Source organism: Aulonocara stuartgranti (genome assembly GCF_965226115.1).
Source record: "Aulonocara stuartgranti genome assembly, chromosome: 14".
NCBI lineage: Eukaryota > Metazoa > Chordata > Actinopteri > Cichliformes > Cichlidae > Aulonocara > Aulonocara stuartgranti.
This window is the reverse complement of record NC_138950.1, coordinates 31,324,030-31,345,187: the sequence shown is the minus strand read 5'-3', so window position 1 is coordinate 31,345,187 and position 21,158 is coordinate 31,324,030. Positions and strand designations below refer to the sequence as shown.

At 42.6% G+C, this 21,158-nt stretch overlaps 1 protein-coding gene across 4 annotated transcripts; it reads right to left on the bottom strand.

The window, feature by feature from the left end:
• Window positions 1-105: 105 nt before the first annotated feature.
• On the bottom strand, window positions 106-20,763 carry sidt2 (SID1 transmembrane family, member 2). 4 transcript variants are annotated; one of them, XM_082502614.1, is made up of 28 exons: window positions 20,356-20,763; window positions 19,915-20,185; window positions 19,701-19,822; window positions 16,020-16,184; window positions 15,849-15,894; window positions 9,931-10,032; window positions 9,602-9,685; window positions 9,348-9,513; window positions 9,088-9,181; window positions 8,133-8,191; window positions 7,884-7,910; window positions 7,092-7,130; window positions 6,931-7,008; window positions 6,732-6,794; window positions 6,256-6,371; window positions 3,735-3,808; window positions 3,476-3,542; window positions 3,300-3,373; window positions 3,093-3,216; window positions 2,848-2,965; window positions 2,395-2,531; window positions 2,186-2,294; window positions 1,852-1,928; window positions 1,620-1,666; window positions 1,426-1,531; window positions 1,215-1,325; window positions 988-1,101; window positions 106-881 (listed from the first exon to the last, which is right to left on the bottom strand). In XM_082502614.1, the coding sequence occupies exons 2-28, from the start codon at window positions 20,158-20,160 to the stop codon at window positions 819-821; spliced, it is 2,628 nt and encodes an 875-aa protein (XP_082358740.1). In that variant the 5' UTR covers window positions 20,161-20,185; window positions 20,356-20,763; the 3' UTR covers window positions 106-818. The 4 variants fall into 4 exon arrangements, with proteins under 4 accessions (XP_082358740.1, XP_082358737.1, XP_082358739.1 ...); XM_082502611.1 differs by lacking the exon at window positions 6,732-6,794; XM_082502613.1 differs by lacking the exons at window positions 6,732-6,794; window positions 7,884-7,910.
• Window positions 20,764-21,158: the final 395 nt, after the last annotated feature.

The window sequence follows — 21,158 nt, the reverse complement described above, 5'->3', positions numbered from 1 at the left end:
TGAATGGCTGCCCCTCTCAAACAGAAGATCCAAACAGCAGGTGGGTGGAGCTGTTGTGCCCGAGATGATCTTATCAAAGCCAGGTATTGGAAAAATAGACCACACTTCAGAAAAGACCTTTATTATTGAGTATCCTTTCACTGCAATGCCTGACAATAAAATTCATTTTTTGTAGAGTGCAAAAATACCTTTAAGAGTCACACTTAAGGGCAGTTACAAGTAAATACAATCATGTCTTCATGGATATTCCCTCAAGGAGGAGGACGGCTAGCTTGCAGATCTGACCAATCAGAACACAGTATTGTGACTACTATGATTAGAACATTGAAGGCCACAGACTGGACAGGATTCATCTTCCCACAATTATTTTTGAAAACACGCACGCACGCACACACCTGTACAAACACACACAGCATATAAACAGTAATTAAAATACATTGCTGACTTCCAGGCCAAATGTAATGCAGACAATATAAAATAAGTTAAAGTGGACGAGTTTCGTGTCAAGCGAGAATGCACACCGTTAATCGTCAGCAGTAAACGGTGCTCACAACAGTTACATCGATGATGGCAGCGAGAGGACGAAACACTTCAGCATCGCTCGACGACGTTCCGGCTTCTATTGGCACATTAGTGTCCACGCAGGTAGAGGGAGGGGCCTGTTGCTCCTCCCCGACTCTCCACGAGGCAGAGAGGTGCTCATCGACAGCCCAGAAACAGGCTACTGGCTGTGCTTTTTGAAAAAGATGGAGGGGATGCAAACAGACAGGGTGATAAGGCAGAGAGAAAGAGCAGAGCTCTTCGCAGATCTGGCAAATCTAGAAGACATAGATTTTGTCTCTCTGGACGGTGTCGAGGTCGTCGTCCATGGTCAGGAGGACCTGAGGGGGAGCAGAGGTAATATTGGATATTAAGGTTTTAACGCCTCATTCTAGACCAACTGCATATCCTGCATGTTTAAACAAACTTAAACATGACTCATAATACCAAGAAGGATCCAAACATAGCGATGGAGGACAGGAAATGCCAAATGTCGTGGTCGTCAAAGAATGATAGCAGGATGCAGTCCCTGTTGTGCTCACGAGACTCAGCTGGAGTTTTCTGTGCCAGAGGAGAGAAACAAGTAATCCAAGTGTCTTTTCACATGAGCCCAAATCTCATAGGTTTGTGTGTGTGTGTGTGTGTGTGTGTGTGTGTGTGTGTGTGTGGCTAACCTGCCAGGTGCTGAGACCCTGGAAGAAGAAATACAGCGCAAAGCCCCACACAACCGCCGTGAAGAGAATACACACCAGCGCCAGACACTTGATTCTCTCACCGCTCCGCAGCTGGGCACAAACAGAAAACTGTGAGCTCCAAAGGTCCCAAACATGTCTGCTACTTTCTCCTGGTGCTTCTCACATGCGCAGAGTTACTAAACACACAAACCTTCATGATGATATAAAAGGCAAAGTAGAGCAACAGGTTACAGATGGCGATGGCCAACAGGTACGAGGCAAAGTCGTTGGGTCTCTGTATGAGGCCGTAGGCAGCCCTGCAGAGAGATAGCGAGATACACATCACCTGCCTCCTCCGCACTCTGCTGATTTAAATGAGCTGAAAACATAGTTTGTTTTACTCACAGAGACCAGTTGACTATGTTCCCCATCACAAGCAGAACCATGCGGTCCTGAAAGACATACACCGGCGGAAAAATGATTAAAAAGCAGGTCATCAGGACTCACCGATGCCTTTTATTGCTCTCTGCAACTACCGGTCGTTAAGATAAGATAATAATTGAGTTACCAGGTAAAGGCAGAAGGACCTGCTACCTTATGCAATACACTGATACTGGATTTTCTGGCCGTTACTCACAATGTACATCGGCCCGCTGCACTGCCTGATGCAGTCTGTGTAGATGACGTAAACTATCCTACGCATGATCCCAGCGTCTGATACGTGAACACACAGAGAGGAAGGAGAGAGAACAACAAGGATTATAAGCTGCTTTATTTTATTAGAATATCCCGATAAGTGGATTTAAATGTTAGTTACTCTGATTTGCTAGCTTATGTGAGACACACGCTCACACGACAGCCTTAATATAATCCTGGACTACTTTAGTTGCAGTCAGTTATTAGTCTAACGTGACTCATTTTAAGCCAGTAAAGCCCACTGGACTGAGTTTGCTTTCTTTCTGTGATCTTACTGAGCCTCCATCGACCCATATAGTAGAGCTGTGTGCTGAGCAGCAGCGTGGCCAGAATGTGGATCACAGAGAAAACAATCCAGAAGGCTGTGTTGTCTCTCCCAAATACCTGAGAGGAAAAAAAACACAGCACAATGATTATTAAGAAATCCGTGTTTTTAGACCATAAAGCATAACTCAGGTTTTGTATTGTGTGTGTGCGTACTTACCACTCCCAGCACAGAAAAGAAGATGACAGCGGCGAGGCAGGCGTAAGCGGTGTAAGCGCTCGCGTTGATGTCCGGGTGTCTCTTCTGATAGAGCTTCAGCATACACAGTCCAGCAATCATGTACATGAAGGAGGTGTCTGCAGGGAGGAGAACAACTCAAATGTACCGCATGCAACTTGAACTTTTTTCAGCCCAGGACTCAAAGTAAACAGACAGAGAGACAAAAAAATAATGCATTCACAAGATTTACAGCCAGCAGAAACTCAAGAAACTGGCTGAAGCAGTAAAAATGTAACCGCACAAAGAACTGATGCAGACTAAAGCCAGGAAACCTCATCTTCCTTTGGAGTGATAGCTGCTTAAAGCCAAAACTCTCTTCAGACTACTGATCCTGACAAAGGTAAAAACAACTGTAACCATGTCGAGTCTGAGTAAGGACACAATCGTTCTTACCAAACTGGAAGTTGGTGTAGTTGGGACAGACGTGGTAGCAGGCACTGAGCAAACCCTCCATCATCAGAGCAGTTCCCATGGCATAGAAGAGGCCAAAGTGCTTTGGGATACCGCACTCCTGAAGGAGGAAGAGACAACCTGATAACTAAACTACCGCTGTCAATCATCATCATCATCATCTAAATCTTTAAAAACACATCTTCATGACAAATGACTACACGTTTGTCAGTGTGCGTGTGCCTCACCAGCGCGTTGACGTCATGCCGCTCCAGAGCACGATTTTGGGCGAGGTCTCTCTTGAGGACGATGAGGAGAAAGAGGAGCCCCAGCATCACGTAACCAAGGTTACTGAGGATGTTGTTGAAAGCGCTGTGTGGAATTAGTTAATCGTTACTTTACGCGGGTTAGCTGATGACGTTGGACATGTTAACACACTGTGCTCGACTGCAAACCTTAGAGCTCCGAGCGGGTGGGCGCACAGGAAGTTGTAGTAGCAGATGTCCTGGTTTCCTGTAACATTGACAACCTGTGGAGAACAGAGATGCACACGTCGTATTAGCGAGCTGACGGCTTATCGGAATCTTTTTTTTTAAAAAAGTGTCGCCATGCTTTATAAAATCATTGTTACCGTTTGATAGGTGATGACCAGCTGGACGACTGGCAGGGCGTAAAACACAGCAATCGTAGCAATGTTCCTGAAGAGGGTACAATTATTACTTTCAGCCACTCACAACCATCAGATCTGCAGCACTTCATTAATAATCAGTAATTTTTTTAATGTTTCATATAATGTCAAACTATGGCTTGGTTAATTCACTGTGAATTGATTTGGCTTAGATATAAAAGAATATCATGTTTCTTATCATGGGTGCAACAAGAGAACTCACCAGAAGTAGATTTGGTACTTCTTGCTGAGGATCCTCTTGTCTTTGCGGGCCAAGTCCGCCACGTACAGAAATTTCTGTAAGAGGAAGAAGAGGACTTTATTACTTTGATTACTTTATTAAAGTCTGGATGAAGAAAGCATTAACCTCGCCTAATTAATGTTCAAACTCTTTACTGCTGACAAGTTTTTTTAAATTTGTGACTCTGGTTTAGAGGTTTAATATAACGAAGGAACACATTATTAAATTGTCTCTGTGCACTTGTTTCATTTGAGCTCAGTATGAGAATATCTGCTGCCCTGCTCTTCGTTTTACACTGTGTGTGAGCTCAGAGCTGGCTTTTATGGAAGGGAATGCTGCTTGATGGCTTTGCTAAACCAGAAAGACCATGAGAAAATTTTGTCATTGGTCAGTGAGAAAAATACTTATGAGCCCCTGAAACGAGACCCAGGAAGTGGTTACAGGAAGATGTGATAGATTGTCTGAAGCAGTTAGAACAAGACAATGCTAAGTGTCATTTTCTCTTAAACTTCAGAGGGATACCTTCTACGGAATATGGTCTAAATGGACAGACTATGTTAAGCATATGAGGTGTGATTTTGTGTATGATGTTACAACCCTGAGTTCTACGTAAACCTACCTGCCCTGCTGCCTCCTAACCCTAGTTTTGTTTGTTTGTTTGTTTGTTGTTGGTTTTTTTTCTTCTTTTCTTTTCCTGTCTTCTTTATTTTTCAATTATAAGTTAAAATGTGACAGCAAAGAAAATGTAAAAAGGCAAACTACTGTTATGTTCAACAGCTGTCCCAATAAAAGAGATAATAATAATAAAAATAAAAAAAAGAACAAGACAATGCTACTGACCGGACTTCATACCACAGGCTATACCCAGGAGAAGCTACACCAAGTCTGTATGGTTTACTGAAGAGACATAAACAGGAGGTAGCTCTAAGACCAATTGTCTGTATGATCAACTCGGTCACCTATAACATCTCAAAGTTTCTGGCTTCGACCCTCAACCCGCTGAACACCACATCCAGAACAGCTTGGATTTTGTTGAGAAGGTGAGAGATGGCATTATGGAGGCAGATGAAACAAAGGTCTTGTACGATGTTACATCTGTCTTTACTGAAGCAGTGAAGGTCGTTTGTAAGAGATTACAGGATGGTTCAGTACCAAGTCACTGGTTCAAGTACGTGGGTGACATCTGGGTGAAAATCAAATGTCAGTATTCAAGGTTTGACTCTCATCATCCACTGGAGCATAAATTCTGTGTCATCAGGACACTACAACACAGCGCAAACTCCACCCCCACAGACAGCAGCCAGGGAAGCAAAAGAACATCATACCAAGAAGGCCCTGAGTAAATGTGGTTATCCCAACTGGACATTTGTCAAAGCTGGGAAGGCACCTAAAGAAAGCTCCAGCCGATCCAGGAGAGGAAAACAACTGCTGCTTAAGCGAAAACCCTTAATGATCCGTACGTGTCAAGAGTATTGGAACAGTTGAGACGCATTTACTATAAACATTGCATCTCTGTAGCTTTCAAACCCCAAAACACACTGCGCTAAAAGTTGGTCCACACCAAGGATCGGGTCCCTCGGGACAAACGGAGTAATGTAGCATACGTTGTTAAGTGCCAGGAGGATTGCTGTGATTTATACATCGGGGAGGAAACCAAACAACCTCTGGCGAAGCAGATGGCACAACACAGGAGAGCTACCTCCTGGACTCTGCAGTCTATTCACACCTACAGGCCAGTGGACACTCTTTCAATGATGAGGACACATCTTGGACAGGGAGGAAGGCTGGTTTTGAGCGCGGAGTCAAAGAGGCCATTTACGTGAAAAAGGAAAGACCATCTCTGAATCGAGGAGGGGGCCTAAGGGTGCATCTTTCACCATCTTACAATGCTGCGATTGCAGCCATTCCCCAACTCTCTGTGAATGGTACTCATGGCAACTGATCAACAGCCACTGATCATAAACCATTGATCAGTGGCTGCATATTAATGATCAAGAAACTGACCTCACAGCACATTGTTCATTCAGTGGGGCTGGTTTCAGTCATTGTGCATAGGTACTGTTTATAAGGTTGGGGAAACCGAAGAAGTCACCTGGATGAGTGACAATACATTTCTCCCCCTGAAAACGCCAGATGATCCAGATGAACAAAACCAAGTTTTTAGGATGCTGCTCGAGTTTTAAAGACCCGGCTGGGGTTTAAACTCTCAGAGATGTAGCGAAACTTGGCAAATACTTGACACAAATGGAAATGAGAATGTTTGTTATCAAAGAAAAAAAAAGTTATGCCTCCAGTTTCCAGTTTGGCTCACCATCTCCACAGATGAATCCAGCAATCTGTTAGTGACCAAACAGATCAGATGGATGTTTTTGTTCTAGTACCCTGAGGTACTAGAGGTGAGGACTACTTTGCACATTCACAGATCTTTTCATTCTAAATAAGCCAGATGTGCAGAAAGCCACATCTGTGCCATTCTGAGGCAGGAAAAATGATTTTCACGTACCTTTGTGCGAACAATGTTCTTGTCGGAGTGTATGTCATCCAGTGTGTCATAGTCATCCTCCTCAATGGAGCTCAAAGACTCCTGCCTGCTCCGTGCGACACTTTCCAGCGATCGCTCTGATTGGAGGAGGGAAGAGCAAAAGAGAGTCATTCTGTCTAGAGGAGGCACAACGTGAGCAGGCAGACCGACGACTGGATTTAAGGGAGTTGCAGGCTGATGCAAAAAGGTGATCCAACACATCGCACCTTTCAAAAATGATCTTCAATTTTCAAAATGATTAAATAGATGACCAGAATGATTTTTTTTTTGGTCAGATGATCTTTGCGCTGATGAGATCACCGTCGCTGTTCATTTGAGTGCCATCAGTGGAGAGAAGTGGCCACTTTCCCGGCCTCTTAACTCCACTGATATTTGATTGACATGGTGGCTGATTGGTTTGGGGTGCTGATTCGGCTAGTTATATGGTAGCGTGTCACCGATGCGGATGGCTATGTAGTGAAGGTGATTGAGGATTGGTCGACGTTTGAAAGGCTCCTGTCCTAATGAACAAAGACACACAGAAAACCAGTGAGGGTGTGGAGCTGCTAAGAATCCATGTTCAAGCCGCTCTGCAGAGTGGGCCAAAAAAACAAGAAAGAGGGAAAAAAGGACGTGTGAGTCTCTGTTTGCTCATACCCATGTATCCATAGTTGTTGTCAGTTGAAGTGGCGCTGTCGGTAATGGCCTCTGAACTCATTGTGCTGCCGTTGTCGGCTGAGGAGGAGATGACTCTTCGTTCATTGGCAATCAAACAATGACATCACAAAGACTAAATGTTTGTTTTTTTAAATACTCACCAAATGAGCCATATTCATTTGGTGAGGCTGGAGTTTTTCCTGTAAAGACACAAACTTTCAAAAATCCAAGAAAGGATACACGCTCCCAAATGCTCACATGCACAAACAAGCGGCACTACGATCAACGTTTAGTTAGTATCCTAACACTGCACAATGATCACTGTGTTAGTCAGGAAAACAGGGAGGTGAGGCGGACGTAAACACGTGAAGGAATCCAGTGAAAAAATGCAATTCCTTAAATTCTTTTCTGGCTGGGGGCAAAAAAAAGTTATTAATCTCCAAAAGTGTGAAAGCTGAGAAATGAGATGCAGTGAAGAGGATTATTTCAAAACTAGTGGTTTAAAATCAAACAGTGGCAGCAACTACTGCAGTGGATAGATACAGATACACACTGGGAGGCAGCCAGCAGCCAAAAAAAGCACATCAGCAGCGCTTGCATTCATCTTAGCGCCTTCATGCTTTTAATGGGAGTGCTGCTGAAAATATGCTCACGTGTTTCTTTAGCTCAAAGCCATAAAGCTGTGAGGACTACAAAAGGATAACACTGTTACAAACACAGGCAAAAGAAGCTAACAAAGACCCATGTGAGTGCATATCTGTATCTCTGTAAAGCCAGAAAAGCCTCAGAACAGAGCCACGTTTATGTCCATGAAGCTCTGCAGCCGAAAACGTCTCTTTCTCTTCTTTGTAGGGTAAAGTATGGAAGCTACTGCATGCAGAGCATCTGCAGACAAGCAACACAGACTGAGAGAGGGCAGCGAGTGCACAAGGGGAGTAACTGTGTCTGTATACCGTCGCTGTTCTTCCCGAGCAGAGAGGCTGAATGGCAGGGGGGAGAGAAAGATACACGTTCAGTACACGCTTAAACATTCAGCTCTGAGATAAAAGAGTGGCAAACAGCTGTGGGACTGCATGATCAGTCCAGTTTAGGATCACATTTACTCTGGTATTTAATTAACAGAACAGAACAAGCTTGCTGGTTTGTGGTCAGTGCACACTGCTCCTAATGGGCCGGTCCATCAGAGCTAGTTGCTGGGTTACCTGTCTCAGCAGGTGACATGTCGGCAGGATTCAGAAACACATTTCTCCTCTTGTTCAGTCTGCAGAAATAGAGAGGGGGAAAAATGCAAATGAACACAATTTGTATTCAGTGCAGTGTCATTCCTGCAGTGCAGATCTACTCTGACAATATGACGTCCGACCTCGTGGGTTGAAACGTGGGCTGGAGAGGGACTAATTGATGTACAGGAGGTTGGAAATTAGTTGTTGTTTTTCCAACCAAAGTGCAAAACTTTCTGTCATTTTCAGGCAGCTACAAGTTGCCGTCTGCCTGCGTCTTTTTGTTGCGGTGCAGACTTGCAAAGACGGTTGTTTTGTTGCCACCCTGGCTTTTCTATTCTGTGTTTCGGGTGAAGACTTTGGTTAAAAGTTGCATCTTCCTCACAGGGTTTTGCAGATGTGTACAACATAATTGCTGATTCCCTGCTCTGCTTTCAGTTCAGTGAAATTCAACAGCCAAAAAAAATAAATACATGACAGCTAACGGTTAAGCCATTTCTGACGTTTACTGTTCAGCTCTTTTCAATTAATCAGCTATTCCTTCTGCCCACCTGCAGCTTTTTAAAAAGCTCCTGCATATGCTGTTGAGTTTTGAGGTCCGTTTGGAAGGGCACACCCTAAAGCACGTACTTCCTTCTACTCCGAAAACAAGCCAGAAAAAGGGAGACACAATAAAAACAGAAAAAAAGATGCAGGCCTGATATTTCCTACAGGTGTGAAATCAGTTTATTTATATATGCATATGCTTTACTTTTTCTGGGTTTTGAGTATAACATAATCAAGCTTCATGCAATAGTGGAAGACAAAGATGCAGAGATGGCTTTTCTAAGTGAAGAACATTCCAACACGACCGCCGCAACTGGAAACTCTTTTGTACAAGTAGCAGATAAACAAAGCAAATGATGACTTTGCTGCAGAGGCAATTTCAAAACCTTACCGTGCACGCTCTAGACAGACACAGAGCAAGGTCAGGAGGTAGAATGAGAAGAAGATCCCCAAACAGAACAGCATTCCCATCACGTACGCCTCCACTGCACGGGAGGACATATTAACTGTAAGCTAATTTGCATAGTAAGACACAACATTCTGTATCTGCTGCCAAAAAAACCAAATCTAAACAACACAAGCAGAGAAATCTCTGCTTCTTTTAGCACATGCTAACCCTCAGCGCTTCACATATGTAGCCATGTGACTTACAGTTGATTGCGGGTGAGACCATCACATCGAGGGCCTTGCTGCGATTGCCGGCGTCAATCAGCTGATCGGGTCTCAGAGGGTAGAAGCGTAGCGGGCCGCCGCATGCCTCGTCCTCAGTTTTTACCACCACCACCACGTAGAAACTGTTGCTGGGGAAATCTTTCCTCTAGATAAAGGCAGAAACACCATTCAAATCTACACCAGGATTTATCGCAACCGGTTCCAATAAGCTCTGAATTTCTGCGGGACACTACCTGCACGGTGATGGCACCTTTTTTTGTCATAGTCTGGTACATCCCAATGAAGGCCACGTTGTTGTCAAGGTCATAAATGGGGCACTGAATGGAGACAGTGAGAGAGGGAGAAAAAAACTGAATTAGATGTGAAAAAAGAAAGATTCAGATGGATTGTTTCAGAAGTAAATAAGAAAACATTTTTGAACAGCAAGAAATCAGCTGTGGTATCCACTGTGATGCCCTCATGTGGTCTCAGAGTGCTACTGCACGCTGACCACTGAGGCTGAGGGAGGGGCCTCTTGAGGGCTGCTGCAGCACAGCTGAATGTGTGCTCTGGATAACTGTACCTGGATGTCCTGGATGGACATGACAGAACAGGGGAAAGTCATGTCCGAGTTGACCTTGACGATCACAGTATCCACCCCGTCTTGGAAGACATACTTGAAATACTGAGAGAAAAGGAGAGGGAAAGAAGAGGACAACAGTCAGCGAGGCAGTTTTCAGAAAGATCGACTTGAGGATGGCGTTTTAATTGCTGACAGCACAATAAACCATTAAACCAATACGTCACCCCACGGGCCATTTGCACAATTTGAAAAGTGATATGTTACTGAGAGCCTCCCACTCCAGGTTCTCAAAAGGTTTTATCCAGTTCAGTTGTAGCCCTCGACTGCAGAGCACCTCACGCATACAAATGAGCTGACCTGATAGCTTACAAGCACAGACTGGGAGAACGAAGCAAAGCTGATGCAGAAAGCAGACTGTCTTAAAAGAGGTCAGAGACTGACAACGTCTTCATCAAGTGTCAAAAGAAAGTCATGGAGTCATTTGCCACAAGCTGATCTCCGTTTTCAAATAACATACAGTCGTGTGAAAAGTAAGGTTTTCACAGGATTGGCAGTTTTGAGCATAACTCGGTGCACCCATACTGCTGCTATGGGAATGAAGAGTGTAAGGAGGAGCCAGGTGCTGATAATCAAACACACTTGATTGCTCGGTCATCAGCAAGTGTGAGCACCTCTGCAAAAGCAGAAGTTTTGGCAATTTGCTGCTCAGGAGCATTCACAGGTAAGTTAACAATATGTCACCATCTTCTCAGGAGTGGAAATGCCAGAAAATTCACCCCAAGGTCAGACCGTGCAAAGCTTAAAGAAACTGCAAAAAACCCAACAGCGACATCTCAGACGCTACAAGCCGCAGTTAAATGTTAAAGTTCATAACAGGACAATTAGAAAAAACTCAAACTGGAACAATGTCCTTTGAACAGACGAGACTAAAGTGTAGATGCTTATCCATAACGCACAGCAACACGTTTGGCGCTAACCAAGCTTATCAGAACAAACATCTCAGACCAACCCCGAAGCACGGTGGTGGAGGGGTGATGGGTTGGGTTTGTTTTGCAACCACAGAACCTGGGCTCCATGCAGTCATTGAGTTGACCACAAACCCCTCTGTTTACAAAAGTATTCGTGATTCAAATGTCAGGATACCAGCGTGAGAGCTAAAGCTTGGTCCAAACTGGGTCACGCAATAGGACAACAACCCCAATCATAGCAGCAAATCTAGAACAGAATAAACAGCTAAAAAAAAAAAAAAAAGAAACAAGGTGTTGCAATGTCCAGACCTCAACCTGACTGAAAATGTGAAGGAACCTGGAGAGAGCTCTGCATAAATCAGCAACAAACTCACTCCATGACAATACTGATAAAGTCATACAGAAAAGAATTACTTCAAGTTATTGCTTCCAAAAGCCAACTGTAAGCTACTGAATGACAAGTTTTACTTCATTCTTTTACATAGGACTGTATAGATGAGGTGTAGGCAACCTTTCTGATGACGAGTGCCATTTAAAATTTCCTCAGAGGTCAGTGTGCCATATGATTGCATTAGCAATAAATGTAATAACGCTCTATATTAACAGTTACACAATATATAGAACCACTTTATAGAATTATATCTGTTCGCAGATGTTGGGAGCTATCAGCGAATAGTTATCAGCTATTTTGAAAAAAAAAGAAAAAAAAAAAAGACTTTTTATCCATAACAAGAACTGTACAACAGAAAATGCAAATGCTATTTATGGTCTCCTCACAACAATGGTAAGAAAAATAAACTAAGCCATTATGGTATGTCTGTTAATACAGAGACACACATGTTGATGTGATCTCTGGTCTCCCACTCAGAGAGACAGGTCTCCGAGTGTCAAGCATTCAGACGGCTGCCTGAGGACACTCATGTGAGAGAAGATCTGTTCACACAGATATGTAGAGCCAAATACTGTCAATAAGGCCTCTGCAATGTTCTGAAGACAGTTAAACTTGTCAGGTAGTGATGTCCAGCAGGTGAATATGCAAGCTGCATGAACACGCACAGCTGTGGATTCCAGCTGCTTCGATGTTATATGTATGATTTCTATACATTTTACATCAGATAAAAACCTTTGGTTGTAAGCTTCAGATAATTATTTATTAAAAGATAGACATTTTAAATGAGAATAAGAAAGTATTTCCTTGTGCCCCCCTTTCCCTGTTAATGCCCTACCTGGCCCCCTGGCAAAACTTTGCTAGATCCGCACCTGCACAGTTACCAGCTGTCAGCGTAAAAAAGGATCCTGGTGTTATTTGTCTCTCAGAAACAGTTTATAACTTCCCTTCAACTCATTCATGTCACCTAAAAGGTAAACCTGTTTCTCCATCACCTGTTCAGCTCTGATGATTCAGTAAGGACATCTCCTGGTTTCATCTTCATGTTTCCCTCTCACCACATATCCAAACCGATATCATGACCAGCAGCTTAACAGCTGTGGCTCCAGCAAACACCAGCTGATACTAGAAATTAATATTAAATAAATTCTAACAACAGCTGATCAAGCTTAAACGTGCTGCTGTTGTTTAGCGCAACATTCGGCGGTTTCCTCTTTCTGGCGCAAAGTGGGCGATAAACAAACAAGAGAGAAAAGCTGATCAGCTGATCATTGATCAGTTTCATGATTGAAGTAGAAACAGGAGAGGGAGGGGGAGAGGATGAGAGAAGAAGAGGCAGCTGTGCAGCAAAGACACAGAATATCTCCAGCTTTGTGTCTTTTCCATTCTAGCTAAAGTCCGGGACAAACTGTTCCTTTTCACCTCAACACGAAACGAGTAATAATTTCTCTGAATGCGGGACGATTCCGTCTTTTTACGGGACGGTTGGCAACTCCACTAACTAACCTTATGAATAAAATAAAGTTCACTATCAGTAACATCAAAGCACCCACCCAGCTGTATATAAACTCCGTCATGCTAGCTAGTACGCAGTACGAATTATTGTAACTGACTGTAAAAAGTCAGCACAACGAAAATAAACTCCACCTAAACTTGGTTTATATCTGACCCAGATAGACTGCAGGTCATAACTTCTTACCTGAAGTTCAGTTCACCTGATGCTCGGACCAGTGGCCACCTCGGCTCTCTCCTCCTCCTGCCTCCCCTTTCTCTCATCCACCTGCTGGCCTCCACCACTTGCTAATGTTACTGAATCTGAGGAAGCACTGCCACAGCCACCACCAAACAACTGAGTTATTTTTACACACCGACCAGCATCTGGCCAATCCACCACCTTTCATTGTTTATACCGTTACAAAGAGAAAAAAAAAAAAAAAGCGAATGCCCAGTATGCCCGATGGCCAGTCCAGCTATGTTCGTGCCATCAGTTAACCCAGTTGGCACACGTGCCTAGGGTTGCAGACCCCTGGTATAGATGATTATAGATCCATACAGCCACAGACAAGGAAAAGAGGGCGAAACAAAGAGGCAAGCAACTACAACAAAATATGTTCATTTTTTTGGTTATTTGGTTGGTTTTCAGAGCTAAATCTCAGTAAAGGAAAGTTTTAATATTAATACAGGGAGTGCAGAATTATTAGGCAAGTTGTATTTTTGAGGAATAATTTTATTATTGAAGAACAACCATGTTCTCAATGAACCCAAAAAACTCATTAATATCAAAGCTGAATGTTTTTGGAAGTAGTTTTTAGTTTGTTTTTAGTTTTAGCTATTTTAGGGGGATATCTGTGTGTGCAGGTGACTATTACTGTGCATAATTATTAGGCAACTTAACAAAAAACAAATTTATACCCATTTCAATTACTTATTTTTACCAGTGAAACAATATAACATCTCCACATTCACAAATATACATTTCTGACATTCAAAAACAAAACAAAAACAAATCAGCGACCAATATAGCCACCTTTCTTTGCAAGGACACTCAAAAGCCTGCCATCCATGGATTCTGTCAGTGTTTTGATCTGTTCACCATCAACATTGCGTGCAGCAGCAACCACAGCCTCCCAGACACTGTTCAGAGAGGTGTACTGTTTTCCCTCCTTGTAAATCTCACATTTGATGATGGACCACAGGTTCTCAATGGGGTTCAGATCAGGTGAACAAGGAGGCCATGTCATTAGTTTTTCTTCTTTTATACCCTTTCTTGCCAGCCACGCTGTGGAGTACTTGGACGTGTGTGATGGAGCATTGTCCTGCATGAAAATCATGTTTTTCTTGAAGGATGCAGACTTCTTCTTGTACCACTGCTTGAAGAAGGTGTCTTCCAGAAACTGGCAGTAGGACTGGGAGTTGAGCTTGACTCCATCCTCAACCCGGACAGGCCCCACAAGCTCATCTTTGATGATACCAGCCCAAACCAGTACTCCACCTCCACCTTGCTGGCGTCTGAGTGGGACTGGAGCTCTCTGCCCTTTACCAATCCAGCCACGGGCCCATCCATCTGGCCCATCAAGACTCACTCTCATTTCATCAGTCCATAAAACCTTAGAAAAATCAGTCTTGAGATATTTCTTGGCCCAGTCTTGACGTTTCAGCTTGTGTGTCTTGTTCAGTGGTGGTCGTCTTTCAGCCTTTCTTACCTTGGCCATGTCTCTGAGTATTGCACACCTTGTGCTTTTGGGCACTCCAGTGATGTTGCAGCTCTGAAATATGGCCAAACTGGTGGCAAGTGGCATCTTGGCAGCTGCACGCTTGACTTTTCTCAGTTCATGGACAGTTATTTGGCGCCTTGGTTTTTCCACACGCTTCTTGCGACCCTGTTGACTATTTTGAATGAAACGCTTGATTGTTCGATGATCACGCTTCAGAAGCTTTGCAATTTTGAGACTGCTGCATCCCTCTGCAAGATATCTCACTATTTTTGACTTTTCTGAGCCTGTCAAGTCCTTCTTTTGACCCATTTTGCCAAAGAAAAGGACGTTGCCTAATAATTATGCACACCTGATATAGGGTGTTGATGTCATTAGACCACACCCCTTCTCATTACAGAGATGCACATCACCTAATATGCTTAATTGGTAGTAGGCTTTTGAGCCTATACAGCTTGGAGTAAGACAACATGCATGAAGAGGATGATGTGGACAAAATACTCATTTGCCTAATAATTCTGCACTCCCTGTAGAGTCTGGAACCTTTAGAGAAACTGTGAGGTTTATTTGCAGTGGTTATTTTCTTTCTTTGCAGCCACCATCATGCAGGAAGCCTAAGCTGTAGGCCAGAGGTAAACTACATGCTCAGCAACATAGTTTGCTTTTTAGAAACACATGCGCATACAAAATGAAAGCATTATTTAGCTTTAACATAAGTGTGTATTTGGGTTAAATAAACAACCCATGCTCCCAGTAACTGTCACATAAAGGCTTGTGAAACAGGTTGTTCTGTTTGCTGCAGTATAGACTACTCCAGTCAGACTGCATTATTATGCCTGACTAAATAGTATAATATCTGAACATCTTTGTTGTTGACTGTCTGAAGACGTTACGTGGCTCAAACTGGAAATGAGAAGGTTATGTTCTTAAAAGGTGTCCATTAACTACACATGGATGTGAGGTAAAACTGAGTTTAAAGCCCTGCAATCCACACAAATCTACACACCCCGCACATCCAAAACAAAAACCTAACACGATCCAATGAAAGTGTCATCAAAGGCCAAAAAGAAAGCAAAACTTTGTTTAAATGATTGGATGTGCAGAAAACAGAGCTTACTCAAGAAAAAGATTTTTTTAATGTAATATAACTACACAAAATCAGAAATTCCCTGCATTCATAACATCCTCTTTCACATGTATACTTTCAGCTGGCTTCCTGCACATTTCTTGTCATGAGTCCCTCCCCCACCCACAAACTCCCCCATCTGTGGTGCACATTTCTTTGACTCAACACAGTTATGTAAAGAAGGAGCCTACTGTCACACAGAGCTATGGTACCAGGCAGTTTACCTGAGGTTGGGATGGTGATGCAGTGAAGCTGAATTTCTTGTTTGTTCTGTAATCAAGTTAAACAAAACGTGTCATTCAAATAACACAGGCTGATGTACAGTGCAATAAGATGGGAATTCAGGCAGGTACCACGTACTGTGTTTGATTTATTACATAACAGATAACACTCACTGCAGGGTGAAACTTTCAACACGGCTCACTCTGAGCTGGTAGTTTGTACCCTGACTGGACAGGGTAGACACGTCCACAAAGAAGTACTGGGTCTCCGAGGCGGCCCGGGTTGGAGGTTGGCACAGTGTCCTGCCCACATCGTAGTAAGGGTACTTCCTCTGATAGCTGATGAAAAAGGAACAAAGGAAAAAAAAAAAAGGAGGGGACAACAAAGATCAAGTTTCCCATAACCTCTCATACATTCATTCCTTCCTTCTTGTATATTCTCTAATATTATAAGAACGAAGCAAATCAGGTGGGTTTTTTTGTTTGACAGTTACACAATCTGACAAGTTGAAACATAAACGTAATTTTTCCTTTAAAAGTGGTTGAATGCAAACCTCACAATGACATTAGCTCCCCATCTCTGCACTGGTGGTTCACAAAGGAGGAAGTGAGAGTCCAAAGTTCATTAGTGAGCTGCTAAAAACGTGGCCTGACCATGAGACCAACAAAGCAATGACTGACAGCGGGGTGATTCTGGTGTTGCAAAACCTTCCAGTGCAAGAGAGGAACACATCACAAATGGACTGTTGGCCAATGGCAAATAAACTCCAGAACTAGGAACCTTTTATCACGTTGCACACAATGAAGTAAGGTTACAGGAGCCGTTTGACTTGGAGACAATCCCAAGCACATTACAGGCAGTGGTTTTTGCCGTTTCCTCCGTACAAAACTTGTCAAATGACCGTCACACTTCTGAAAAGAATTACTGATTGCAGACTGAACTGCCTCGTCACCTTTCTCCACTACATCTGCTTTTACAGCTAAACCCCGTGACCTGTAGTTATATTCGTTTACTGTCCAAGTAGCCCGACACTCCTTAAAAAGAACCTTGGAACACATGTTCAAATAAAATGTGCCTACGTGGCGTTTAGGAAGAGGACATCCTTATTAGCCTTTGCTTACATTTAATCCATCTGTAATCACAAACAATAGTCTATGTTCACAAACCTGATAAAGCTACCAGCACCAAAACAACAACAGGTTTTTAGGGTGAATGTTGATGTTTGGGGACTAAAAAAAATTTATTGAATGTCGATATACTGGCTGTTATTGTTTATTTTTAATACTACTTTATGTTAACTTTGTTCTATTGAAAACAGAAAAACTTAGGAAGATACCTCACACTATAATAATCAAAGTTGAGGAGACAGCTTGACCTCACACCATTATCTTCACAGCTGTGATGCTACATGTGGAAAGTGCAGTTTGAGCCTGAGATGACACCGTTCTTAAATTACGCCCAAGTACCTTTTTTCAGGACATCCTGAAATATGGTTATATCTGTGATAGGTCACTACATTAGTGAGGCCCAAGAAAAGCAATGCTGCGATGAGAAGCCGGGAAACATCTTGTATAATTATGTCATATTTAACTACACGCCCTAATGTAAGAAGTCCCTCCTCGGGTCCTCTAAGCGACAACCATTTGTTTCCCCCTTCACTTTTGGACTCGACATTTTCAGTGTGGTGTGACAAGGGTATAAAACAGTTCAAACATTTATATGTGGATGGTGTTTTCGATAGTTTTCCCAACTTGTCTTCTCGTTACAATCTCCCTGTTACCCATTTGTTTCGCCATTTTCAAATTCGAAATTTTGTTGCTAAGTGTTTCCCAAATTTCCCCTCTTTGCCTCCAGAACAGCAGTGGGAAACTACGTTATCATTTATTCCTCATCACAGAGGAACCATTTCGAAACTCTATGATGCTATTCTGTCTTTTAGTAACCACTCTAATGTTAAGCTTAAGCGTACATGGGAAGAAGAACTGGGATTTCGAATACATGAGGAGTCTTGGGAACAGGCTATAGCGAGAGTACGATCTTCCACCTCCTGTGCTCGTCTTGGACTTATTCAATTTAAGGTCATACACAGGGTGCATTTCTCTAAGTCTAGACTTTCTGAATTGTATCCAGAAGTGGAAAATAAATGTGATAAATGCCATGGTTCTCCTTGTCACCTTAGCCACATGTTTTTTCTGTGCCCTGAGCTACAAGGTTTCTGGACAAGGTATTTTGCTATTATGTCAACTGTTCTTGGGGTAACTCTTCATCCTTGTCCTTTGATTGCTGTATTTGGGATTCCTGCTCGCTCACTTACACTTGATTCCACACAAAGGGATATTATAGCCTTCACATCCCTATTAGCGAGACGTCTAATATTGTTGCATTGGAAGTCTGTTAAGTGTCCTACTATTTCCCGGTGGCTTAAAGATGTCATGTTTTTTTTAAAACTTGAAAAAATTAAATATACGTTGAGAGGTTGCACAGCCAAATTTTTTCACAAGTGGCAACCCTTTATCTCTTATTTTGCTAGTCTAGAGGTATTGCCTGTTTAAATCTACTTTTGTTACTGTTATATTCCTCTAATATGTTTGATGGTTGTGTTGATCTGTGTGGGACTGGGGGGGGGGGCGTTGTGTTTTGTTTTTTTTGTTTTTTTTGTTTTTTTTTTGTTTTTCTTTTCATATATATATATATATATATGTGTTAATTAGGAAAATTAAGAAAGGTTGATTGTATTTCGGTAACTGCAAGTACTGTTTTCCTTCTTCAATAAAAATATTTTCAAAAAAAAAAAAAAAAAAGAAGTCCCAAATGATGTGCTGAGCCCTACTAATGCACCTCTAGGCAAGCCCAAATTTGAAATGTGATATTTTCTTTGGCAGCCCCACATCACTGCTGCAGTGTAAAAATGGCACAAAGAATTGTAACTGAATATATTCGAGCTCTAAGGGCTCTCATTTTCCAAACAGGGGCATTTTCTGAAAACCTCTGCCAAGTCTGCTCACATAGCTGATGGATGGTTGGCAGTTTGGAGCTTGACATAACAAAAGCCCTGAATGTCTGCAAAGAGGATAAGACATGCTGTGTACTTAAAGAAAGGAAAGTGAAAGAAAAAAACAATTGTTAGTTGCATCTATCATGAAAGCTCCTGGGGTTACGGCTTCAACTGGACTAGGGCTGTCAACATGAACCTGCTGGGAAATGTTTGCCAATGAAAACCTGGTTCCACAAGCTAAATACACTCATTTTATCTCATCTGGGGAGAAACACTGATTTAAGATGATTTGGTAGAAGGTTTTGGATAAGGTGAAGTAACTAATGTAGACATTATTAAGAAAAAAGAAAAGGAAACATTTGCTGGGTCCAGAAAAACACAAAAAAGCTGGCATGTCATACCACACATATTCTGTTTTGTATCTCATCTTTCCTCTATGTCACTTGCACATAAATGAATAGGACTTAAAAATTGCCATGGGCACAGTAAGTTTAACTACTGCTGGCTTTACTGTAGACTAGACAATTGACTCCACACCTCACTAAGCATAATGCATACTGGTGTTTCAATTTCAATTTCAACTCTGTAACACATAGATCTTTTAAAATGCTTTGACGCTAACTTAGAGGATTTAAAATAACAGTGAGTGGCCATCTCTGGTTACATACAAAGAAGGGAAGCTTAATATGCAATTAGACAAAAACGTGAAGTTAAAGGAGTTAAGGGATGGACCAAATTACAGACCACATCAGTTTTTATTTTAAATTACTTGATTTTTGTAAGAAAAAACATTAACATATATACATCACATACGTGTGATGTATATATGTTATGTATGTAAACGGTGGGGGGTACTCACAGGCCTCTGAGAATGAGGGGGACTTGAAAAGACAGGACGCCTTGCTTCTGTCGCACTACAAACAAGATTGGGCTCTCCGACTTGTTGGATAACACGTCCACAGACACACGCACTCCCTCAGTCTGAAAGTCAAGAGAGGGAAAAGGAGAAAGGACTGATAATAATCTTTAAGTGGTGAAAAAACGAACCGACAAGTCTGAGGAGGCGAACTCACCTTATTCCGAGAGATGGTGTGATTAAACGCGTAAATGGTCTGGTTTTCACTCGTAACCATGTCATTATAGTTGGCATCAAACTCCGCATCTTTCTGGATGATGGTTTTGATCTCCCCCACCTCAATACCGCAAGCTAACCGAATCGCACATAACCAGAGCAGGGCAGCCAATCCTGGTCGGATCCAACGGGGAGCAGGTCCACAGCTGTTTTTATGTCGTGATTTCCAGGAGCTTCTTAACACCATTTTGCCTGACACCGTCTTCCTACAACTGGGAAACGATATCTTAAGTTACTCTAGGGTGGAGAGACAACGCTATAAAATAACTCCACCCCATTCAGCAACAATAACAAGGACAGCAGGCAGGCTAGCTCAACTATGCCCCTTCAGACAATAACAGCAGGTGCTAAATGAAAGCTAGTGACACAGTGAAGTGTTTACATTTGCTATAAACTTGCGCGTCGTCCTGTCGGCATTCGTAACGAAGTAGACGCTGTCAGTCATGCGCCCAGTGCCAAGTTTCAACACAACAAAACCAGCGACACTCAATTCTTCTATATGAAACCCTGAAATCTGACAGCTCGCTGACTCGCCGTGTTAGCATTAGCACTGCTGGTTAGGCAGCTTCATGTTTTCATGTCGGACTTCGGTTCTGTCGTCGAAAACAAAAGCCTTCCTGTAAAACTGCGAACGGCTGTCACTATCGGGTTTCGTAGGACCGCTGCATTGTGCAAGAAATTTTGGTCCAGCGGGGGGAAGAGATTCAGTGTGAAAATCTGTGCCGTTAGCGCCCACCCTCCCTGCACGCTTAGACAGTAAACAAACCGACGCACGACGTAATGACGACACTTCCTGGACCCTCAGCAGTCAAATATCTGGGTCTGCATGTTTGCTTTATGTGGGGTTGGCCTTATGTGTGAGTTTCCTATATAGTGACTTTGAAACCAGGCATAACGACAACAACAACAACGATAATAATAATAATAATACAAAACTGGTAAAGTATTAACCAGGTCAATTTGAAAGAAGCTGGAATACATCAGGAAAATACTAAATCACGAGGTATGAACTACACTCCCTTATTTTTTCATGTAATATGTTTTTATTACAGCTAATCTTGATGAAGAGGACATTTCAAGGTATTTCAGTGGTTACTGTCCCAAGGACTTGGATCTATTTTATGTATATACCAAGGCAAAAATGTGTTACTATGTATGCATATGTTGGATCATAGGATCCTCACG

What these genes read in the sequence shown, in the direction of transcription:
- sidt2 (XM_082502614.1), bottom strand. Translation starts at nt 20,160, where the DNA reads ATGGTGTTAAGAAGCTCCTGGAAATCACGACATAAAAACAGCTGTGGA. An exon ending in AGAACATTGTTCGCACAAAG is followed by an intron (nt 3,809 to 6,255) that starts GTACGTGAAAAT and finishes TTCCTCTTACAG; the next exon opens with AAATTTCTGTACGTGGCGGA. An exon ending in TCTTTTCTGTGCTGGGAGTG is followed by an intron (nt 2,295 to 2,394) that starts GTAAGTACGCAC and finishes TTTTCCTCTCAG; the next exon opens with GTATTTGGGAGAGACAACAC.